A 19,816-nucleotide genomic window follows, 5' to 3' on the forward strand; every position below is an offset into this window, starting at 1 on the left:
AAATACTTGCATTCATCATAAGACCAACCGAGACACCGAAATCAACAACTTGCTGGTTCTCATCTGATAAGTCGGGTATGATCACTAGGAACCACAGTCAACATCGAATTGCAGAAAGTCAGTGTTTCAAACCTCTTAATTGTCACGTCACTTCGAACGTCACGTTCGAAGATTTGTGGGGGGCAATCAATTCTACCAGTAGACATCGGCATGTGATGCGTGAATATCCATCAGATAATATATATTTCGAGAGCGCCATAAATATCTACTTACATGGTGCAACCAATTTTCAAAAAAATAGTCCAAGCGTACGTTTATATTGGTGTATTGTGTATTTACAAATTAATACTTAACTCCTATAGATTAAATGTCGTGCAATGAGTACAATTATGTGTATTTATGTAGTGAGTAAAATAAGTGATATCCTAGGTTGAAGAATTTTCCGCCGAAGATTCCTATTCGAGATAACTCTAAATTTGATTCGATTAACTTAAGTCATAAGAGGTGCAAACTTACTTATCCTTAGCGTAAAATATGAATATACCTAGATCATATGCTGGCAGTGTGAGACTTTTACATGCATTCTGCTGCAGTCGCTCAACTAATATATTCGTAGTGCAATATCAAATAATGTACTACATAACATGTACTACATTACATGTCACATCATTCATTTTTATAACAAGTATAACAATTATTTTGAACGATCTCAATAATTGTAACTGTACAGGTCGGTACCATACGCTTCATTATATGTATAAATGTATAGATATTTGCGATCCGTAATCATCTTACATCTGTAATTACGTACAACGCTTAATTCATGTAGATATACGTGATATTGTTCAGATATGTGTATATTCAAGTATTTATATGCGTATTGGTATACATTTGAATTGCAAAATTGTCATATGCGTATATTTTGAACGTTATATACGAATGAAAAATAACCATTAGTGCTAAAAATAGCATGTATTCAAAATACAAAAATCATACAATAGAACACGTGGTAAGCCGGTCATTCAGGTAGACAAATGCCATAGAATCACCATCAATCGATTTTTATCTGAAGCACACGGGACCAATTTCCACTGAAAATCTCTGATCCTGCTTACCAACGTCCCTCAAGCCAACGTCTAATATCGGCAGACGAACCGGTTTGTCCGTTTGATAACTGATCATCGTCTTACCCCATTGGTGAGAACGTTCCTGCGTGTTGAGGGAAAAAAATTAGTAAAATTGCAAGGAAATCTGAAGTAATATAGTTCGATTCTGCCAATAAATGAAAATGGCCAATGAACGAACTATTTAATCTAGTTTACATGGTAACATCTTTCTATTCGTTGGGGTCTTCATCTAGTTATACGTTTCAGTATTGACACAATTTTCTCGAATCTTAATTAAAGAAAAATTGAATTAAAACTTCAGTACCCGACACTCGTCCAATATCATGTCGTACCGCAGCCGCTGATTACCACGGGGTGTAAGCTCGACGTCGTTCCACGCAAGAAGCTTCAATCCCCGCCTGTATGTTCGTCGTTGGGAATCAAAGTAGCCGACGGTATTTTTGCAGTGGTAAGTAACGTTTTGTTCAGCATGGCTGGACAGTAGTTGCATAAAACTTATCTGGTTGGTATCGGCCTTATAAGTAATCTGCGATACGGTGAAAAATTCAATTTACAATCGGTTTTTTCAAAGTTATTCACAGGTGAAGGTATAACTTCAAGTTCCCATAGAATATCTCTTCTTCGAATTACTCATCGAGTTTTACCTGCATTCCGTTTTCCATCTCACTCAGCCAAACTTCCTGTTCGTTACCGATATATGTGATTTCCGGGGATTGAGGCGGTTTCGGCAACAGGCAGGTCTTCCGATTTTCAATATCGCAATAAACCAGGATTGCATCACGCTGGTCTCCTTCGTTCGGGTCTATCCAATATTCGCCTTCGAAGGGGAAGAAATAAGAAATATTTTCAACGTGTTTTTTAGTCGTTACTCGATCGTGGGTATGGGTGTTCATACTATATTAAAATTCCTTCGCCAATTAACAATTGCTTGTCGAAATGATTTCCGATTCGCTCACCACTCGGTTTTTCCGGGTATGCGACGAAAAGATCCCTACAGGTTTTTGCTGGCGATTGTTTCTGCCCATCCGGTTTGACGTACTTCTGGAAGGACGCTTTGAGCTGCTCGTACGCTTTCATTATAAGTTCCTTGCGCTCTGCCTCGGTGATATCCTTGCCGAATATCCTTGCTGGTTCATCACCGCTCAGTGGGTCGGGACCCTTACTCTGGCCCTGACCAGCGTCTGCATAAACGGTCCATGCGATAAAAGTTTGAATACTTAACAAGCTCTTGCGCGTATCACAGTACGAACAAAATCTTGATTTACGTACTCAGAAGAGCAGCCAAAGATGCCGCGTCGTAGCCAAGGCCAAGTTCTCCCGGGGGTCCCGGGGGACCTGGTGGTCCCGGTGGTCCAGTTGCTCCGTGTCGTCCTTCTTCTCCGGGCGGACCCCTGGGCCCCGTGTTTCCAGGCATACCTTGAGGCCCTTGGCTTCCGTCTCTACCTGGGAGACCCCGCACGCCAATCTCTCCGTTCTTTCCATCCAGGCCAGGAGCTCCGACCATTCCCTTTTCACCAGGGAAACCCGGTGATCCCTGCAGTCCTTGAAGCCCGATCAGCCCACGGTGTCCCTTCGCACCGGTTGGTCCGGGCTCTCCGCGATCACCCTTTATTCCCTCGGGACCAACAGGCCCCGGCTTACCCGTCGCACCCTGAATAAAAACAAATAGCGGTATTTAGATAAATTGTAGGGTTTAAAGATAGTTCGGAGTTGCGATAATTGCGCTATCACCGATCCTTACCCGTTGTCCTTCGACACCCTGAGGGCCAGCTTCTCCTCTCAGGCCTCTTTCTCCCGCCGGTCCTTGTGGTCCAGATTGTCCTGGCGGTCCCTGTCGGTTTCAAAACAGAATGTACTGACGAGACTGTCGTATTCTACGTTTCAAATATTGAGAGAGATAAAAAGTTCTATTTGATCCTCCGAATTAAAATGTCCCAGTATAATGACATTGCTGAATAATATGAAAATAGTTTCAACCTCGTCTTCAAGATCATCAAGGTGATCTATATTAGGTGGCTTATAAAAAACACCAACCAAAATTTTTTGCTTAGATCATTCTGCCACTTTCACAAATAAATACTCGGGATGCTCGTCCTCAAATTTAGACAAGATACAAATTTAGACAAACGATGGCAAAGATACTAGATTATCCGATGTAAGATGATTCGATCAAATCTCGTAGACTGGTACAATGTCATACTGATGAGTTCTAAAATATTAAGAGAACAGTTCGAAATATCTTTCATTCTTCAATGATTGAGCATTAATATGATATACTTTTAATTTATTAGCTGTAGAATTACGTTTATTAATTGTAGAAACTGGAAAAATTCGATTGGCGATCTAAAACATTGTTTAATGGCTCAATAGCTACTGAGGACCATAATTTAATTGGTGATTAATTATCAGCTGCATAACGCGCACAGAGCACAAAATAGCATATCCAGATATTCTTTAGAAGAATACTGGGATATTGTTTATTAACTTATAGACGAAGTTTGTATAACGCTGGTGGACGTAGATTTACTGGGCATCCGACCCTCGAGTACGACTACTTATTAATGTTCCAACTTTGATGATTGGATAGGATGATAGGAACATTTTAATGTTCTCCATCAAATCATTCACATGCTTTGGCCTCTAAATTTCACCACGACATCGTGACGGTTTACACGATTTCTATCAGGCCTTCACATACGCTCCACCTTATTAATCGCAGCACTAGTGACATACATTTCACTTACAGTCATTTAATCTGCCATAGCCTGTGTGTCTAACTGCAATATTCTCAACGTTAAATTATTATTTATTATCATTTGAGTACCTTCGTTAAGTTGTTTCACAGGATCTTTACTAACCGACCATTGACTATTTTCAATTGCAGATACCCGAGAATCCAAAGATTCGTAGCTATTTTTCAGAACGTCATAATCTTCGACAAGCTGATTAACTTTACGAGCAACTGAACAAAGCGTATAATCAATGGTCCCAATTTTGTCAATTTTTGAGCTGATATCAAGTAACAAATCCTCAATGTTTGACTGATAACATACAGGGCAGGTCGTTGCAACTTTCTCGGCTCTTACCTCTTACCTACTGATAAATACTAGAGATACTGATTTTATGTAGGAAAACCATCACGATACCACCATGCAGTATTTGCACCTTTAAGAAATCAATACGTGTTCACCCAGTGATTTAAGTATTATTACTGGTGTACACAGTGACAATAATTGAATACCATCATGTACTCTATTGCAATAATAAAAATAACAAGCAAGGACGCAACTTGAGGCAATTGGGTTCAAGACCTACATAATTACGCGTGTTGCCCGGAGCACTATATTTTCCTCTCCGAATGCACTCGGTCAACATTGGGTATCTACGTAGCAAGTGAAAGTGTCTTACAGGCAATCCACTCGGTCCAGGATTTCCGGACGATCCAGGCATACCAGGCGGTCCCTTGTCTCCAGGCCTTCCAGCAATTCCCGGTTGCCCTTGTTTTCCCGGAGACCCTTCTGGACCGGCCTCACCACCAGGACCTGGAGGTCCGGCAGGGCCAGGCATTCCGTTAGGTCCTAGCGGTCCCTCGGGTCCTGGTTTTCCGGGTAATCCAGTTTCACCCTGTCAAAGTCGATTGTTTACTTTCGCTATCGTCATCAGACAGGAGAAAGATCGATTTTACAGAAATCAGTTCTGCAGTGCAAATATTCTACAGAATCATTTCTGTAGAATATTTTTGTAACCATTTTCTATATTGAAGTCGGAATTGTTCCGCCTCGATCCGTAATTCGTCTGCATTGAACATTAAATCAGAAACCGGATCGATCAAGTTCGTAATCTGTACGAACTTCCGTGTTAGAAATCTATTTCGTCTAATTCAATTTAAAACATTACAAATTTTTTAAATTTTCTACATAATCAACTTTGAAAAATCAAGTCCATTTTCCAAATGCAGTTTTACGGAAAAATTGTTTTCTAATGAGTTATTCAGAGTCTTAATCATGATATCCTTTCTCGTAAGTGGTGTAATATTTCAAGTTTAGTATATACAGAAATTACCAAAAGTGTCTGTCATGTGTTTCTACGTTTGAGTTATTAGTGTATTGTCGACTTGTAAATGCATTTTACCAAGTCGAAGTTTTAAGTGTATTGTATTGCGTGATATTGTTGTGTAAGGTGTTGTTGTACATAACATAGCCATAAAGGCCCACTTTCCGGACTTGGCCTGATCAAGTCCGGATCTTATTTCCGTCGGACCGCGTACATTTCGGATTTCGATTAAGATATATTTCGTACGAATTACGGACATCACCGAACCCAAATCTATTGACATAAACCGGACAACGAACCGAACAATTTCGGAATTGGCAATCTATCAAAAATTTTCGGCACGGAGGAACTCCATCTACGACAACAACAAGCTTCTTCACTCACTGGAGCACCTCGCATCCCTCTGAGGCCGACGGCTCCCGCGGGCCCCGGTAGTCCGGGCATTCCTCGGTCTCCTGCCGGTCCTTGCGGCCCCGGTGGACCACTCAGGCCTGGCGGCCCCTCCGATCCACTTTCCCCTTTCATACCCTCCACTCCTGGCATTCCAGGGTTACCCATCGGTCCGGGATTGCCGGTTCGACCGGTGTCACCCTGGCTTCCCTTGACCCCCGGTAGCCCCGCGAGACCGGGAGCTCCCGGAGCGCCTGGTTGACCCTGAGCTCAAGAAAAAAATAAGCGGTCACATTTCTATAATATGATTGTACTCAAGTGATTATCAACAAAGTACTTACCGCAGCTCCTAGTAGTCCTGGCAAGCCCGGAGGACCCATCAATCCAGATTCACCCCTGGTACCGGCTTCGCCCCGAGCTCCTTTAGCTCCGGTCAATCCCACCAGACCCGGGAGTCCCGGTTCCCCAGGATTTCCTGTTTACAAGTAAAACGGATGGTCAGGTGCCTAATATTCCATCAATCAAGTCTAATTTATGAGTCAATCATAGTGATGTCTTTTACTTTTCTGACACTATCACTTGTAAGTGTGCACATGCGGTGGTGTCAGAAAAATAAAAGACATCACTATGGTTGACTCTTAAGAATTTCCACAAGCACTGGCGGCAGGAAGCTGTTTCGTTATACCTGTCGCTCCAGGGCTCCCTTGGTCTCCCTTCAATCCTTGATACCCACGCTCCCCCTTCACACCGGGCAATCCGGAAAGACCATGCGGTCCGGGGAAGCCCTGAAGGCCTTGGGGACCTTGAGGTCCTCTCTCCCCGGGGTTACCAGGAGCTCCAGCTTCACCAGGGACTCCCGGAGGTCCGGTGTCTCCACGCTCAGCTGGTTCGCCGGGTGGCCCCGGCTGTCCCATTGGTCCTTGCGGCCCACGCTCGCCCATTCTTCCTGTGAGCGTTAATTACACGTGGTAATTAATCTTTTACACCCGAATTCAGTAGCCGTTATACAGAACTACAGACTAGAGACGTAAGTGATAAACGTGACCGGTAAATTAACCACGTTATTACCGTCGCAAACTGGTGAAGTAACTACGAATAAAATTACCACATTGGTCACATCATAAAGTACATACTTAATCTAAGGAAAAAATTCTAAGAATAACTAAAAAGAAATCTAAGAATCATCTTTTTAGGTATATATTTTTGTAATAAAACCATAATAAATTTATCAATATATTCATAATCGGCTGTTCATAATGTTATATTGCTTTCTACTGAAAAACAAAACGAAAATTATCGTTATGGAAAGTTAAAAAAAATCACCTGCTACTGCTGCCTACTAAAAAAAAAAAAAAAACGTGACCGGTATTTTTGTATCTAAATAGGTGGTGTTGCACTATTTTTGCCGTAAAACGACCGAAACAAATTCTGACCGTAATTTCACAACACAAGATTATTAGATGAAATAACATGACGTCAATTTACGGTAAGATTATGGTGTTTTTTTATGGCAATTTTACTGAGAATCTTAATACCGGTATTTCTACATCTCAAGTTCAGACTAGCTTATGCATGGCAGTGAATTGATTTGTCATTTTTATGTGGGCAATCTACCTGCTGGTCCTTCAGGACCCACGGGCCCGTACGATCCTCTTTCTCCTTTATCGCCAGGCATTCCTGGCGCGCCCCGAAGTCCCGGCAATCCTATTAGCCCGGGCAGTCCTGAGTGTCCTTTATCACCCTTGGGTCCTGGGGTACCCTGAGTCATAAAAGCATTTTATTGAATGTTAATTTCCCATTGGGTGATAATGAAAACATTTTTTAAATGTGACCAAAAGTTTCAGAAAATTGTTTGGATAAATCGCAAATATCATTCCAGGAAATGTGGAATAATAAAATGACCATTTTTAGAATAAACGTGTAATGTATGTTGAAACAACACGTGTTACAAACAAATGTTCGCCTGATTCATGGAATTTTCACCGTTTAAAACACGTGTATTACCCTTATTTTACACTATCCACATCAACGTGTTTGGAGAACGTTGATTGCCTATATCCACTCTGCCAAACTATCGCACAGACTTCGGGTTAACGTTTGCTGACTTGGATGACCAGATATATTTGTCTTTGGACCTATCAAATTTTCAATCAAATCAACCGCATAGTTCAAACAACTCGGTTCGTCGATTTGACCTGACTGAATTTATTATATTAACTAAGGTATATTTATTCTCGCAAAATAATGATTGAAGCAACAATTTTTCATCCAACTAAATCGACTCGGTTGATTTAAAGACTTTTTTCTCTTCGTGTGGATAAAACGATACTTTTTCACGGTAATGAACCACTGAAACTTACACGTATTATTAACGTGGTTACACGTAAACAAACCATGTAATAGTTGTCTAAAAAAAATTACAGTATACACGTAATCCGCTAACGTGAGATTTTCTTTAAATTTAGTTTAATTTTCCCACCAACTTTACGTGAAGCAAACGTGTTCTAAACCATCTTGCGTTTACTGGGTGGTGGCAAAATTTATTTCGAGTAACAACAAGTCTGGAAATCTTACCGGAAATCCGTCATTGCCCTGCGATCCTGATTCTCCCCTTAGTCCCGGTGCCCCGGGTGACCCGACTGGACCACGTTCCCCGGGAAAACCACGTTCTCCTCGATTTCCAGAAGGTCCCGGAAGTCCGGGTGGACCCTGAAGTCCTACTTCTCCGTCCTTCCCTGGCATTCCCGGGTTACCGCTGCTTCCAGGCATTCCCTGTTAGGAGAGAAACTTTTGTATACCTGAATATAATATACCATAATATTTAAGATAACAAAGGCTTAAGCCGTTCCCCTAAGGTCTAAAACCGGAATTCATAAGAGTAACATGTAACGCAATCGACCCGAAATAACCGTTAGTTAAAGTAAGTTCGTCACGGTTATTGAAGATAAAACATGAACATATTGAGCATTCATTTAGCGGGCATCACGGCACCAGCTAAATCCTCCGCCGTCGTGAATCATCTACCTGGAATCCTCTGGGACCTGCGGGACCTGGTGGCCCTCGGCCTCCATCGCTTCCGGGCGGTCCTTGAGGACCTGGTGCACCCGATGGTCCGTCCTTACCAGAGTCACCTCTGGGCCCCGGTGGACCTTGTGCACCTGGTTCACCATCTCTTCCAGGTTCTCCCTGTAGTAGACAAGCGAATGTTTTACAAGCGATATACATCTAGGTACACCGTAGATTCACGGTAACGGCCTTCCGCTGATATTCAGGCTTCGCCTGCATATTAGATCTCTAACACGTACGATTAGCTAATCCGTATATTTTTCATAACGTTTCAGATATACATTATTGCCGCTCCGTTATCTATACTATATATATGTTAGACATTAGTAGACATAGTGTAACAAAAACAAGTTGATTGCAGCACCTGCACATTTATAATTCTGTTACTCTTAGTGATCTCCTAGAGACGGAGAATAAATTATTCTTATTAAATTAATCACGTATCAAATGATTGTTTTTCAATTACCATACTCCCTCCTAAACTGACCCTTATGGATTCTAAGTACCCGGCTGAAGGGGTTTGGAATCATCACCGATGGGTAATCCGACCGATGACGATCGGTACTCAGTTACAAATCAAACTTTGGTTATCGAGGATAAAGACATATCGGATTTCGAATAGATTTTCTACTTGCAAGTCCTCGTTTGAGAAGTCGATAGGTGCTTACCGGGTATCCTTTGTCTCCAGGAAGTCCCAGGGGTCCCGGTAATCCCTGTAGTCCCATTGGTCCTATATCACCGGGCTTTCCGTCCGCACCCTGAATTCCTCGCTCTCCCGGATTCCCAGGTTTTCCTGGTCCACCAGGACGTCCCATTAACCCTCGAGGACCCTAGCAACACGTAGTTGAAGCGAATAAATGTGAAGCACTTGACGAAAGTTTCTAAATTGGCGATGGGAAATAGTACTTTTGGTATCTAATGTGGAAAACACTGTTTTACACCACGAGTGCGGTTCACCGCACGAGAGTCGGCAAAGGTGCGAATGGCTGCATGATTTCAGTAATTAATTAATTTCATATCTTTGAGCGACGTCGTAACTGCAGAATAAGAATTGAATTACTCTGATTTTCTTGTAATTTTCTATTCGAACTGATTCTGTAGTGATTTTTATAGTGTCTTTCTCTCTTAATTTTCTGTGCTAGTAGCGCTTACTATATTTTATTCGCTATTGCGCATGATTTTGACCGTAAAATCCAATTTACGCATACGTAGGGCAAAGAACTTTCACAACAAACCTGCAAGCCTTGCAGACCTGGCCTCCCTGGATCTCCGGTCGCACCCTTTGGACCACTTCCTCCAACGGGTCCACGATCTCCGGTTTGTCCTAAGATATTGAAGGGACAAATTGTCAGTTGGCTATCTTCATGTAACCGGAACATGCAGAAAAAGGGGAAAAATTACCTTTGGGCCCTAAGGCGCCGTCGGGACCGGGAAGCCCGCGAACACCGGGTATTCCGCGTTCACCCGGAGGCCCGGAGGCCCCGATAGAACCTCGCATTCCTCGCTTTCCTCTTTTACCCTCGTTGCCGGCTGGTCCGGGCATACCGCGAGGACCGGGAGCTCCGGAGTCACCCTTCGCCCCGATTTCACCCTTGTATCCTCTTTCGCCTGGCAAGCCCTTTGCATTGAAAAAACGAAGTTAGCGCGAGCAAAATTTTCGCTACTAGGGCTAAATAACCCAGACAAAAATAACTCATGACAAAGATAACTCGTATTTAATTTTTATATTATTTAATACATGTATGTGTGATTATTACTCAATTTGTTATTTTGAAGAATAATTTTTATTTTATATGTTTATTTTTGGTACTTTTTTCTTTTAAATCGAAAATTAAATTTAATATCTCGAACAAACTGTAGCCTTGTCATTAATGTGAAGTTTTGATCATTAGCGGTTTTTTAAAAATAAAAATTAACTTCGTTCTTGCGATAATTTGATACAGCATTTTATGTTTAGTTTATGTTTGTCATAAGTTATTTTTCTTACAAGTTATTTTTGCGTGAGTTATTAAGGCTTCTACCTACCGGCATCCCCTTCGCTCCCGGAGTTCCCGGATTCCCAGCTAGCCCCGGCTGCCCCCGAACTCCGGGAAAACCGGGTTGTCCCAGCATCCCGGGTGCTCCGGTACTCCCTTTTTCTCCCGGGTAACCATCTTTTCCTTGCGGCCCGGATGGTCCAGATTCTCCAGGTTGGCCGGGGCGTCCAGATTCGCCTTTTAAAAAAGTCAAAGTTTGTTTCCACTCAACGTCAATACGCGCGCATCGAGGAGGAAATATCTTGATCGAAATTCTTGTCGTTACCTCTTGGTCCTTGGAGACCCATACTGCCCTTAGAACCTTGAGCACCTTGATCCCCTTTATTACCGGGGCTGCCCGGAAAACCGGGAGGTCCTGATTTTCCTGGTACACCCTGAAGTACAAAATTAGACACGGTGGATTATAACTCTTAGATGATTTTTACTACCAATGTACAAGTGTTCACTTGTATTGTAACACTTCTCGGTGTTACGGAAATTAAATACGGGTTCATTGAGCAACGAAGAAGTGAACGAGACAGGAAAAAATTAAAAGATTGGAAAATGCGTTTAATGTTTTCAGTTTAAAGTCTGTTGTGAAACAGGACTAGTTTTTACATTGATGCTGGTTGACGCAGCAACCTTATTCATTTCAAAACATATATGAGAGCTCTTATACGTCTATTATCTACGATGACTAATAGATCATTAGAAAGGGGGACAAAACGCGTGATTCCACCCTTCGTAACGATATATTTGCGAAAGCTCTTCAATACTTACGGGCACTCCGGGTGGCCCTGAAATGCCATCGATTCCTCGGATTCCCGGGGGTCCCGGAGATCCTTCGCGCCCTCGCTCGCCGCGCGGACCAGCTGGACCCTGAAACAAACATTACAAGTATTGCATACCTGAGCTTAGCCAGCCAAACAGCGGATTCTCTGAATATTAATATCGTATCGTATATTTATTTGGAAATCAACGCTGACGCGTCTGACATCCAACAGACATCATTTTATTGTTGTTTATTCAATTTAGGATGATTAGGGAATCGCACCAAAGTGCGACCGGTAAGTCCTCATCTGAGGGTAACAGAAATTAGCGTTACAATGAAAACGTTACATGCCGGACGCGACTTTACGGTACAGAATACGTCGCGTTTCGACTTACCATTAACCCCATGGGACCCATCGGTCCCGGCCCACCGGAAGATCCTTTCTCTCCCGAATGACCTTGCTCTCCTTTCGCTCCGTCCAGACCAGGAAATCCACGGTGTCCCTTCATACCAGGAAGGCCAGGCATTCCCGGTAGACCTCTCGGGCCCATAGGGCCCGGAGAACCCTGAGGCCCTGACTCTCCGTCCTCGCCAACGTTACCCTTCGCAACAATATTAAATTTACGTGTAAGACCAGGATGTACGTTAGATCTGTCCTCAAGGAGAGTAAAATCGAATTCCGATGGTCGCACCTCTCAAATTGGTTTGAAATAATTTCGAAAAATTATTGCTTTGTTTCTTTCGATATTTACCCACCCCTAGAAAGCCTTACTTTTTCTCATAGGAAAAGCATTGATTTTTCGAACTTTTTAATCAAAAGTGCGTACCGGGTGTAAAAAAGTCGTAAAAAAATTTCTATATAAGCAAAACGAAGGTGAATGTGTCCCGTTTAAAACGCCGCTTGGGAAATTTGGTTATCTCTATTTTCGACTTTGCTATCGAAATTTTAATGCGGCGAGAAATTTGGACCGGTGCAATGAATCCAAAATTTTTACCGGTCAAGGAGCTCAATGGGATTGAGTCTTAATGAAAAAGGAAACTCTTCGCTGGAAATAACGAATAGAAATTCAAAAATTCTCTAAGAGTACCTATTCCGCGACACGTTATTGTTCGGTTACAAGAATAGATACGAGAAATCTTACATCCTTTCCGGGAAGTCCGGTTAATCCTCGAGGTCCCGGCAGGCCGGTTGGTCCCATGGGTCCGGGTTCTCCGGGCTCGCCTCGTATTCCTTGGAAGCCCTGAGGACCGGGATTGCCGTTCGGTCCTTGTGGAGAACGCAAAATCGATCGTGTTTAAAACTTGTAGAAGAGCGTGATACCAGTATGTGTTTGAGAAAACAGTACGTACCTGGAGGTCCGCGAGGTCCAACGGGACCAACCTGAGCTTGCATATAAGCATATGCGTCAGGACCTCCGTACAAAGGTGCGGCAGCTCCTGTAGGACCTTTGTCTTGTCCAGCTTGCGACAAGGCGAGTTGTTGATAGTACAGGGACACCTAGAGTGGCGATAAAGAAAACATGTCGATTTTCACATCGCCTTGGTATATTAACGAAAGCTAAGGTTTTCTGCGTAAGTAAATTACGTAACTTACGTCAGGTGCGGGTCCCGGAGGTCCGGGTGGTCCAGGAATACCTGGAGTGCCGGGGGTTCCCGGAAATCCCGCGTCTCCTTGACGACCGCCGTCTCCCGGGCGTCCCGGCTCTCCCTGAAATTTATTTACAAATGATGAGCCTGAAGCAAATGTCAAAAGGACTGAGCGTAGAGTTGTTCAACGTTTTACGTACCCTTGGACCGGAGACTGCAATTGAATTGACCCGATTGCTCTCTCCCGGGAGAATTCCTGACGGTAAATTTGGTTGCTGAAATTTAACGAAGACGAATGAATGGATGATATTGATTCAGAGGGAAAAAAATTAGGCTGACATAGGAATGGAAATAGAGTATCGTTGATCTACTCACTAGGGAAGCGGCTCCTCCTGTTATTGGTCCAGACTCTGAAACATGCGGTTAACTCTAAATTGATGTCTGCAGTTTCAGTTCTTTTGGCTATGATGAATGACTTATTCTTGCAAGTAATTTTGAAGCAAAAATATGTCCATGGTGGACCAGTCACGATAGCTTCGTTGTTACATGTCGCGTGTCGTATCTTTTGAATGAGGTCAACAGTATCCAAGCCAAACAAATATTGTGTGCGTGTGTATTGGGGTGGTTCATTTTTTGATTTTTTTTTTTTTCTAAACGTGCCACTCGAAAATTTTGCGACCAATATTGAAAAAAGACATTGTCGTAAAACCTGGAGGGGGTAGGAAAATATTCAGAGGTCACTACCAATTATTGTGATTTTTTTTTTATTTTTATATGTACACCTTACGGACTTGTTATTCGTTTATTTTTTTTTCGTATCGTGGTCCAATTAATCATTGTTCGTAAAAATCAGTGCTGAAAACGAAGTAGGAACATTAAGGTGATGCGATACTCCTATTTCGGTAACAAAAACTGTTATCCAAATTCCTCCGAGACGATTACGGAATTGTTAGGCGTGATTTGGTGTTCCTTGGTGAACGATTGATTGGACCACGATACGGAAAAAATAAACTAATATATACATACAAGTCCGTACGGTGTACACGTGAAAATAAATAAAAAATATTACAATAATTGGCAGCGACCTCTAAATATTTTCCTACCTCCTCCAGGTTTTTCTACAATTTTGTTTTTTCTATTATTTATCACAGATTATTTGAGTGGCGTCTTAAAAAAAAAGTTCAAAAATGCACCACCCTAGTGTGTATTGATACTATCGTATACCTGCGCATACGGGACAGCACTGGCCCAGAGGAATGTATTGTTCTGTCTCACAGGATATCTGGACACAGACCACACCGTCGCAATTTCCACCTGAAAATTATACAAAATTCAAGTTTCACCGTTGAAGAGAGATATTCAAATCAAAACTGAGGGGCCGTAGGGAAAAGGAGACTGATTCTTTGTTTTTTTTTTATTATTTATAAAAGTGTATTTTTTTATTCACCCCCTCAATCGACTACGCGCTTCTGAATAATTATTAAGAGCGCGAACTAGGAAAAGAGAAATAATATTCAATCGCACATCGCAAAGACAAATCTCAGATAAAAGTTTTAAATTTTATAGTAAAACGCGATGATCAAACATGTCGTTAGCCGCGAAAAGAATATTACAAAATTAAGTATCATTCGACGTAACCTGATAGGCATGGAATCGATTGGGAACATTCAGCTTTTCCCCGAATACAGCGGCACGATGTGCAACGGTCTGGCTTCCATTCATCGTCGGCTCCATGGGGCACCCCATCGAATGTGCAGCCAACGTTGTCACCACCTACACGTTTACACGCAATTATACTCATCGGAAAGAAATCAACTTACTAACCAGATTAATTCCTTTCTAACGGTTTAAGAATCAAAGCTATTTCGTCATTGCTCGAGTCATATTTCTGTTAATTTATCTCTTATATTTTTCAGCGATAAAAATGTCATCTAGATGTCGCTGTGAATTGGAAGAAGGGTAGGTCGTCACATCCTGAATATATTCAGATACCTTCCTACCTAATGAATTCAATTTCTTTTTATTACGGCTAGGTGATGAAAATGCATAATGAGGGGGTGAAAAAGTAAATAGAATAAGTAATACACCAGAATCCCAAGTGGAAAAGTTGCCCATTGTCATGGTCTTCGTGATAAACGGAGAAAAAAAAGAAAGAGCATAGATCCCGAAATATTCGAAACGATGAGGAAGTCATCCAGCAGGGTAAATTAGTTAATTAAGACAATACGTTATAGGGGCGATTTCTGAGTGATTCATACGATGCATGTGTCAGTCATCGTGTAAAATAGGTATATGTATATAATTACGTCACCTCCGCTTGGTGGTTCCGACGATTCCGGAACTGTCTCAGTCGGCGGATTATCAGGGGATGATGTTGTCGGCGCACTTCCGGGCAGTCTCGGACCGACTGTGAATCACAAATATAAATATGCTCAGAATGGGAATCGAATTGATCGTTAGAATCGGGCCATTAAATGGCGGAAGACTTGATGCGAACAGAGCATTAATTTTTCGAAGCTTAACTCGTCGGAAATCGGAGAGTACTCCGCAAATTTCTACTGCATGAGAGATATGTTTACAAGAAACTCTTCCGCAAATGTATTTTATAAACGTATTCAAGCTCCGGCACATAAATAACGTTTCTGCATTACGTCGAAAAAATTAATGGAAAAAAATGTTCTGTAACTGTATGATGCAAATCCTGGAAACGAACCTGAAAACGTCAAATTTACGACAATATTATATTACCCAAGTTTTCACCAAATGATGTTGATCCAGACGATGCAGACGTTGGTCTTACTGGCGGGGCACCGTTTTCTTCTGGTACGGGACTTACGGACGGCTGCGTTTCTGATGAAGAAGTAAAAGAAAAAGTAAAATTTGTTCAATATTTTCTAATAACCAAACTAGTGATATTTCTTATATAAAGCTACAGTTAAATTTAAAGTACATTAATTGATGCGAGGTACTGTTTCCTCTTGCATGGTTCAACTTCCTAGTTGTATACTAATTGTTTAATTGTTTAAGCTTATGGCTTAGGCGGTGAAAGATTATAAAGTTATGTCCGGATTAATTAACGGAGAGTCGCGGATCCAATGAGTAGAGTCTCAATTGAATCAGGGGCATTTCTCTTGAGGAAATTGTACCGCATTCCGTTGTCACGATTAAGATACGGCGAAGAAAAGAAAATGATAAGAGTCGGTCGACGGGTGGATGATGACCTACTGCAACTCGGACATCTTTCGTTCGTCATTCAATCTTAAGCCACTTCGGCGCATTTCCGCGTTCGAAAGAACAAACTTTGGTCGAGTTTAACGCTAGCCGAGTTTTTAACGTACGCATGGACGATTATCGCAGATACAATCGCTTCACGAGATTGCCTAGTGGCATATTTCATGTTATATTGACCGTAATTGTGTGAGCGATGTGTACGCCGACTACATAATATATGAACATAATAAAGTTTCGTAATATTCTGTGGATAGTCACGAAATAATTTACAATGTATGACTGTATAAAAATTACGATAAACACCAAGATGTAGCGATGATTAAACGCTTTGGCGCTGATGGCGCCTTGAGGGACCTGAAGATTAGATTTAACGACATATCAACCTCTGAACCTTACGATAAGGATTCGTTAGCATGCGCGTTACTTGTTAAGGGAATCTGTAATAGAAATAGAGCGCGATGTTTGTGACGGTTTAGAAAAATTCAGCTAAATTTAGGATTTCTTATATCCTACTAGACGATCATGGCGAAAGCACGAGGGGGCGCGCAGAAAAACATATATAATATATTCAACGAATTAAATGCCGGCGTTTAATCCGAACTCAACGGTATTCCAATGGAGATGAATCAATCTTCGAAATTAGTGATAGATTGTAAGAAACACTTTTTCATCACATCCTACTACAATTTATATATATGCGTATGTAATATATGAATCGAGCCTAGAACCAAAAAATATTTTGCTCCAGAATGAATTTCTGTACATCCGATAGCTTGAAACTGTGTCGATTGATCAATTCCATTCCCTTTGTTTTAAAATGGACAACTCTTGATTTATGATAGGCAAAAATATGCAAATCAAAATTCATCGGCGGATCCATGGTGTGTAGGAACACGCAAACATATATGCGTATTAATTACAATAAAACCGTTCTACGCAGAGACGTAAGCCCATTAAATCGTACGACTTACACTCTAGCACGTGCCGGAACCTCGATGCTTAATGAAAATAAAGCAAACATAAACTCTTCCAGAGTCGTTGACTGGCGTCACTGTAGAATCATCAGCACTACGGTACGGGGATCCAGTAACAGTAACATTATACAATTTTTTGACAAACTTAAAGATTATATCCTCACTTTTTCATCCTCGTAACAATTGACCTCGCTTGAATAGATATAGGTACCCGTTCAAGTCCAACCAGTACTTGCACAAGATGCACAAGATGTACCTACTGGTTATCCAGGGTAAACGACATGTTTATATTTCAATTTATTTCAATGGTATACCAACCATATTTCGTGCGATTCAATGCGAAATCATTGACAATTGATCAGAATAATCCGTTTAATAACCTATAGTAGACAAGAGGGTGCGACAGACATAAATGAAAGTGCAGAAGAGCTGCAGAAATCTGTGATTATTGGGATTGAAGAAGAGCAGCGACTAGAGGTGATGTGAGCTTGGTTCGGTGATTGGTAGTGAAAGGAGAGGTCGGGAGACGAATCCCAGGAATGAATTTAAGGGTATGAATGGTAAACTGACCGTTCTTGATTTGCTCCTCGTAGTCGTCGTAGGTGTCGTAGTACTCAGGTTCATAGTCATAATCGGTGTTACGTGCATTGTCCGGCTGTTGAGCCTGAACCGGTCTTATACGGTGATGCCTGATCTTGGTTCTCGCCGCCTGGGTTTCGGTGCTTTCCAGGAGGACCAGGAAGGCGGCAATCCCCAGAAGAAGGAGCCGGGTTCGGCCGCTTCTCCCGGTCATGACAGGTGATTTTTCTTCCTCTTCCTCGTTATCGGTCTTCGGTTACTTGTCACTCTCTGTTGACGGTGATGCCTTAGCGTAGTTACACTGGTAGCAGCGCCTAGGAGCCGACCCACCTCTAGCTGAGGCTGAGGGCAACTAGACTCTCGAGCTACTTCGTGTCATCTATTTAGCAGATGCTGGAACTCGGGATTGAGGGGGTCATCATCCTTAGCATCGACCACGAGCCGTTTGATCTCTTCCAGTTGCCCTGACCCATTCGCTTCCCCTACCCGATGTCATGCGGCCGCCGAACGGCGATCATCGTCGCGATTCCATTTCAGACGAAGAGAACGAAATGAGAGAAGCCAGAAGGGGATGCGGAGGAGGCGAAGGAGCCATCATCGACTCCTCTCATCAACTTGCCCCCAATTGGAGATAAGGAAAGACTCCCGGGAATCCTACAACGTCTTTTGACTACCATTTCTGCAGATGAGATCGATCCTCACGCTCCTGTCTCAACCCCGCAGTTCACGTATCACAATGCATCGTAATGCAGGGTGATGAGAGGTTTCAATGATTGAGAACACTGACGATATCAAGGCTTCATCAAAAATTTCAGCAAACAAGCTGCAAGCAATCGACTTCGTACAAAAATTAATTAATTTTAATACGAAGGTGAGATAATTGATTGATTAATTTCCATTTACTTTCGTAGCTCCTCCGCTGTTATCGTTCTTCCTTTTCATTTTCTTCTCTAGGGTTTTTAGCCGAAGGTACGGTAGTAGATGTATGTAATATCAGGCAATACATAGTCATACAACACAGAACTTCGCCGATATAGCAATTGGATGCAGTTGCGAGAATCTGTTCAGCGAGCCAACTAACTGCGTGTTTAGAAGGCGCTCGTCCTAAATCCTAATACATACTATCATTTTGGCCGCATTCTGGAAGCTCGTACATAAAGTCGATGTGTACTAAATTGTAATATTTGTTTACACATGTGCGTGCACGCGAGCTCATCACCGCCACAAGTGAGAGCAATAGTCTGTATTGACCCGGGGACACCTACTTCGTTTGAAGTGGTCATAAATCAGAATTGTTAATATTTTTATACTGCCGATACGCACGTAACGTATTACCGCATACATTTACATATATACGTTTTTACTACAAGATGATATAGTAGGATGCACGCATTGTAGACAATTTCGAAATCTAATGACACTGTCTATGATATCGTACAGGCGCGAGATACGCTCTAGCAATGCGGTCTGATTTGCGAAGTGGAAACTTGTAAACGAAATTATATATTAACGCTACGTATCACAATACAGCGGCCGTTAATACGGATTGTCACGGTTCACTTTTTTTTTTTTTTTTGTCACTTAAACATTGCGCAGTAAAAAATTATTAAAATATAATTACAGGCTTTTTTGGGGAAATAGGGAGTATTATGATCAAATAGAGCAAAATTGGATACACGCTAGAGTGTTCGTTCCTTTGGTCGTTTTTGAATTCTTTCGACCGCACCCCAAAAAATCTACGATTATTATTAACACGTGCCGGGGGACGATTGAAATATTCGATGTTTTTTAATCTTAATTTCTTATTTTTTTTTGCATAAACTGAAATGGACTGATATATTTAAATGCTTAAGAACAATGTTTATATTTCCAGCTAAACGTAGGTACAAAATAATTTGGGATGAGCGCATACGTTCCGTAGATCAGGACACTCGATTAAGAATAAACCATAAAAATGATGCTTTTTTGAAATATAAGACGGTTTTGAGATTCGGTGTATTTTATTTTTGTTCTTACGTTAGG

The 19,816-nt window shown here is 41.8% G+C and overlaps 1 protein-coding gene across 2 annotated transcripts; it reads right to left on the reverse strand.

Moving 5' to 3' along the window:
- Positions 1–211: 211 nt before the first annotated feature.
- LOC124185882 (fibril-forming collagen alpha chain-like) lies at positions 212–18,220 on the reverse strand. 2 transcript variants are annotated; one of them, XM_046577112.1, is made up of 30 exons: positions 17,786–18,220; positions 15,759–15,860; positions 15,322–15,417; positions 14,649–14,783; positions 14,235–14,324; positions 13,386–13,420; positions 13,211–13,285; positions 13,018–13,131; positions 12,774–12,921; positions 12,566–12,690; positions 11,819–12,025; positions 11,432–11,530; positions 10,938–11,046; positions 10,662–10,849; positions 10,038–10,254; positions 9,872–9,960; positions 9,305–9,466; positions 8,595–8,756; positions 8,145–8,342; positions 7,185–7,329; positions 6,256–6,516; positions 5,912–6,045; positions 5,565–5,834; positions 4,536–4,751; positions 2,869–2,958; positions 2,397–2,778; positions 2,084–2,308; positions 1,772–1,944; positions 1,432–1,653; positions 212–1,209 (listed from the first exon to the last, which is right to left on the reverse strand). In XM_046577112.1, exons 1-30 carry the CDS (start codon positions 18,006–18,008, stop codon positions 1,063–1,065), a joined length of 4,839 nt encoding a protein of 1,612 aa, XP_046433068.1. In that variant the 5' UTR covers positions 18,009–18,220; the 3' UTR covers positions 212–1,062. The 2 variants fall into 2 exon arrangements, with proteins under 2 accessions (XP_046433068.1, XP_046433075.1); XM_046577119.1 differs by lacking the exon at positions 14,649–14,783 and having other exon boundaries at positions 17,786–18,218.
- Positions 18,221–19,816: the final 1,596 nt, after the last annotated feature.

The sequence above is a fragment of the Neodiprion fabricii genome, chromosome 1, assembly GCF_021155785.1.
Source record: "Neodiprion fabricii isolate iyNeoFabr1 chromosome 1, iyNeoFabr1.1, whole genome shotgun sequence".
Taxonomy (NCBI): Eukaryota; Metazoa; Arthropoda; class Insecta; order Hymenoptera; family Diprionidae; genus Neodiprion; species Neodiprion fabricii.

Coding starts and splice junctions, on each gene's coding strand:
- LOC124185882 (XM_046577112.1), bottom strand. CDS start 18,008: ATGACCGGGAGAAGCGGCCGAACCCGGCTCCTTCTTCTGGGGATTGCC. Junction 5,835..5,911: donor CAGGACTACTAGGAGCTGCG/GTAAGTACTTTG, acceptor TCTTGAGCTCAG/GGTCAACCAGGCGCTCCGGG. Junction 2,959..4,535: donor CTGGACCGAGTGGATTGCCT/GTAAGACACTTT, acceptor TGAAACCGACAG/GGACCGCCAGGACAATCTGG.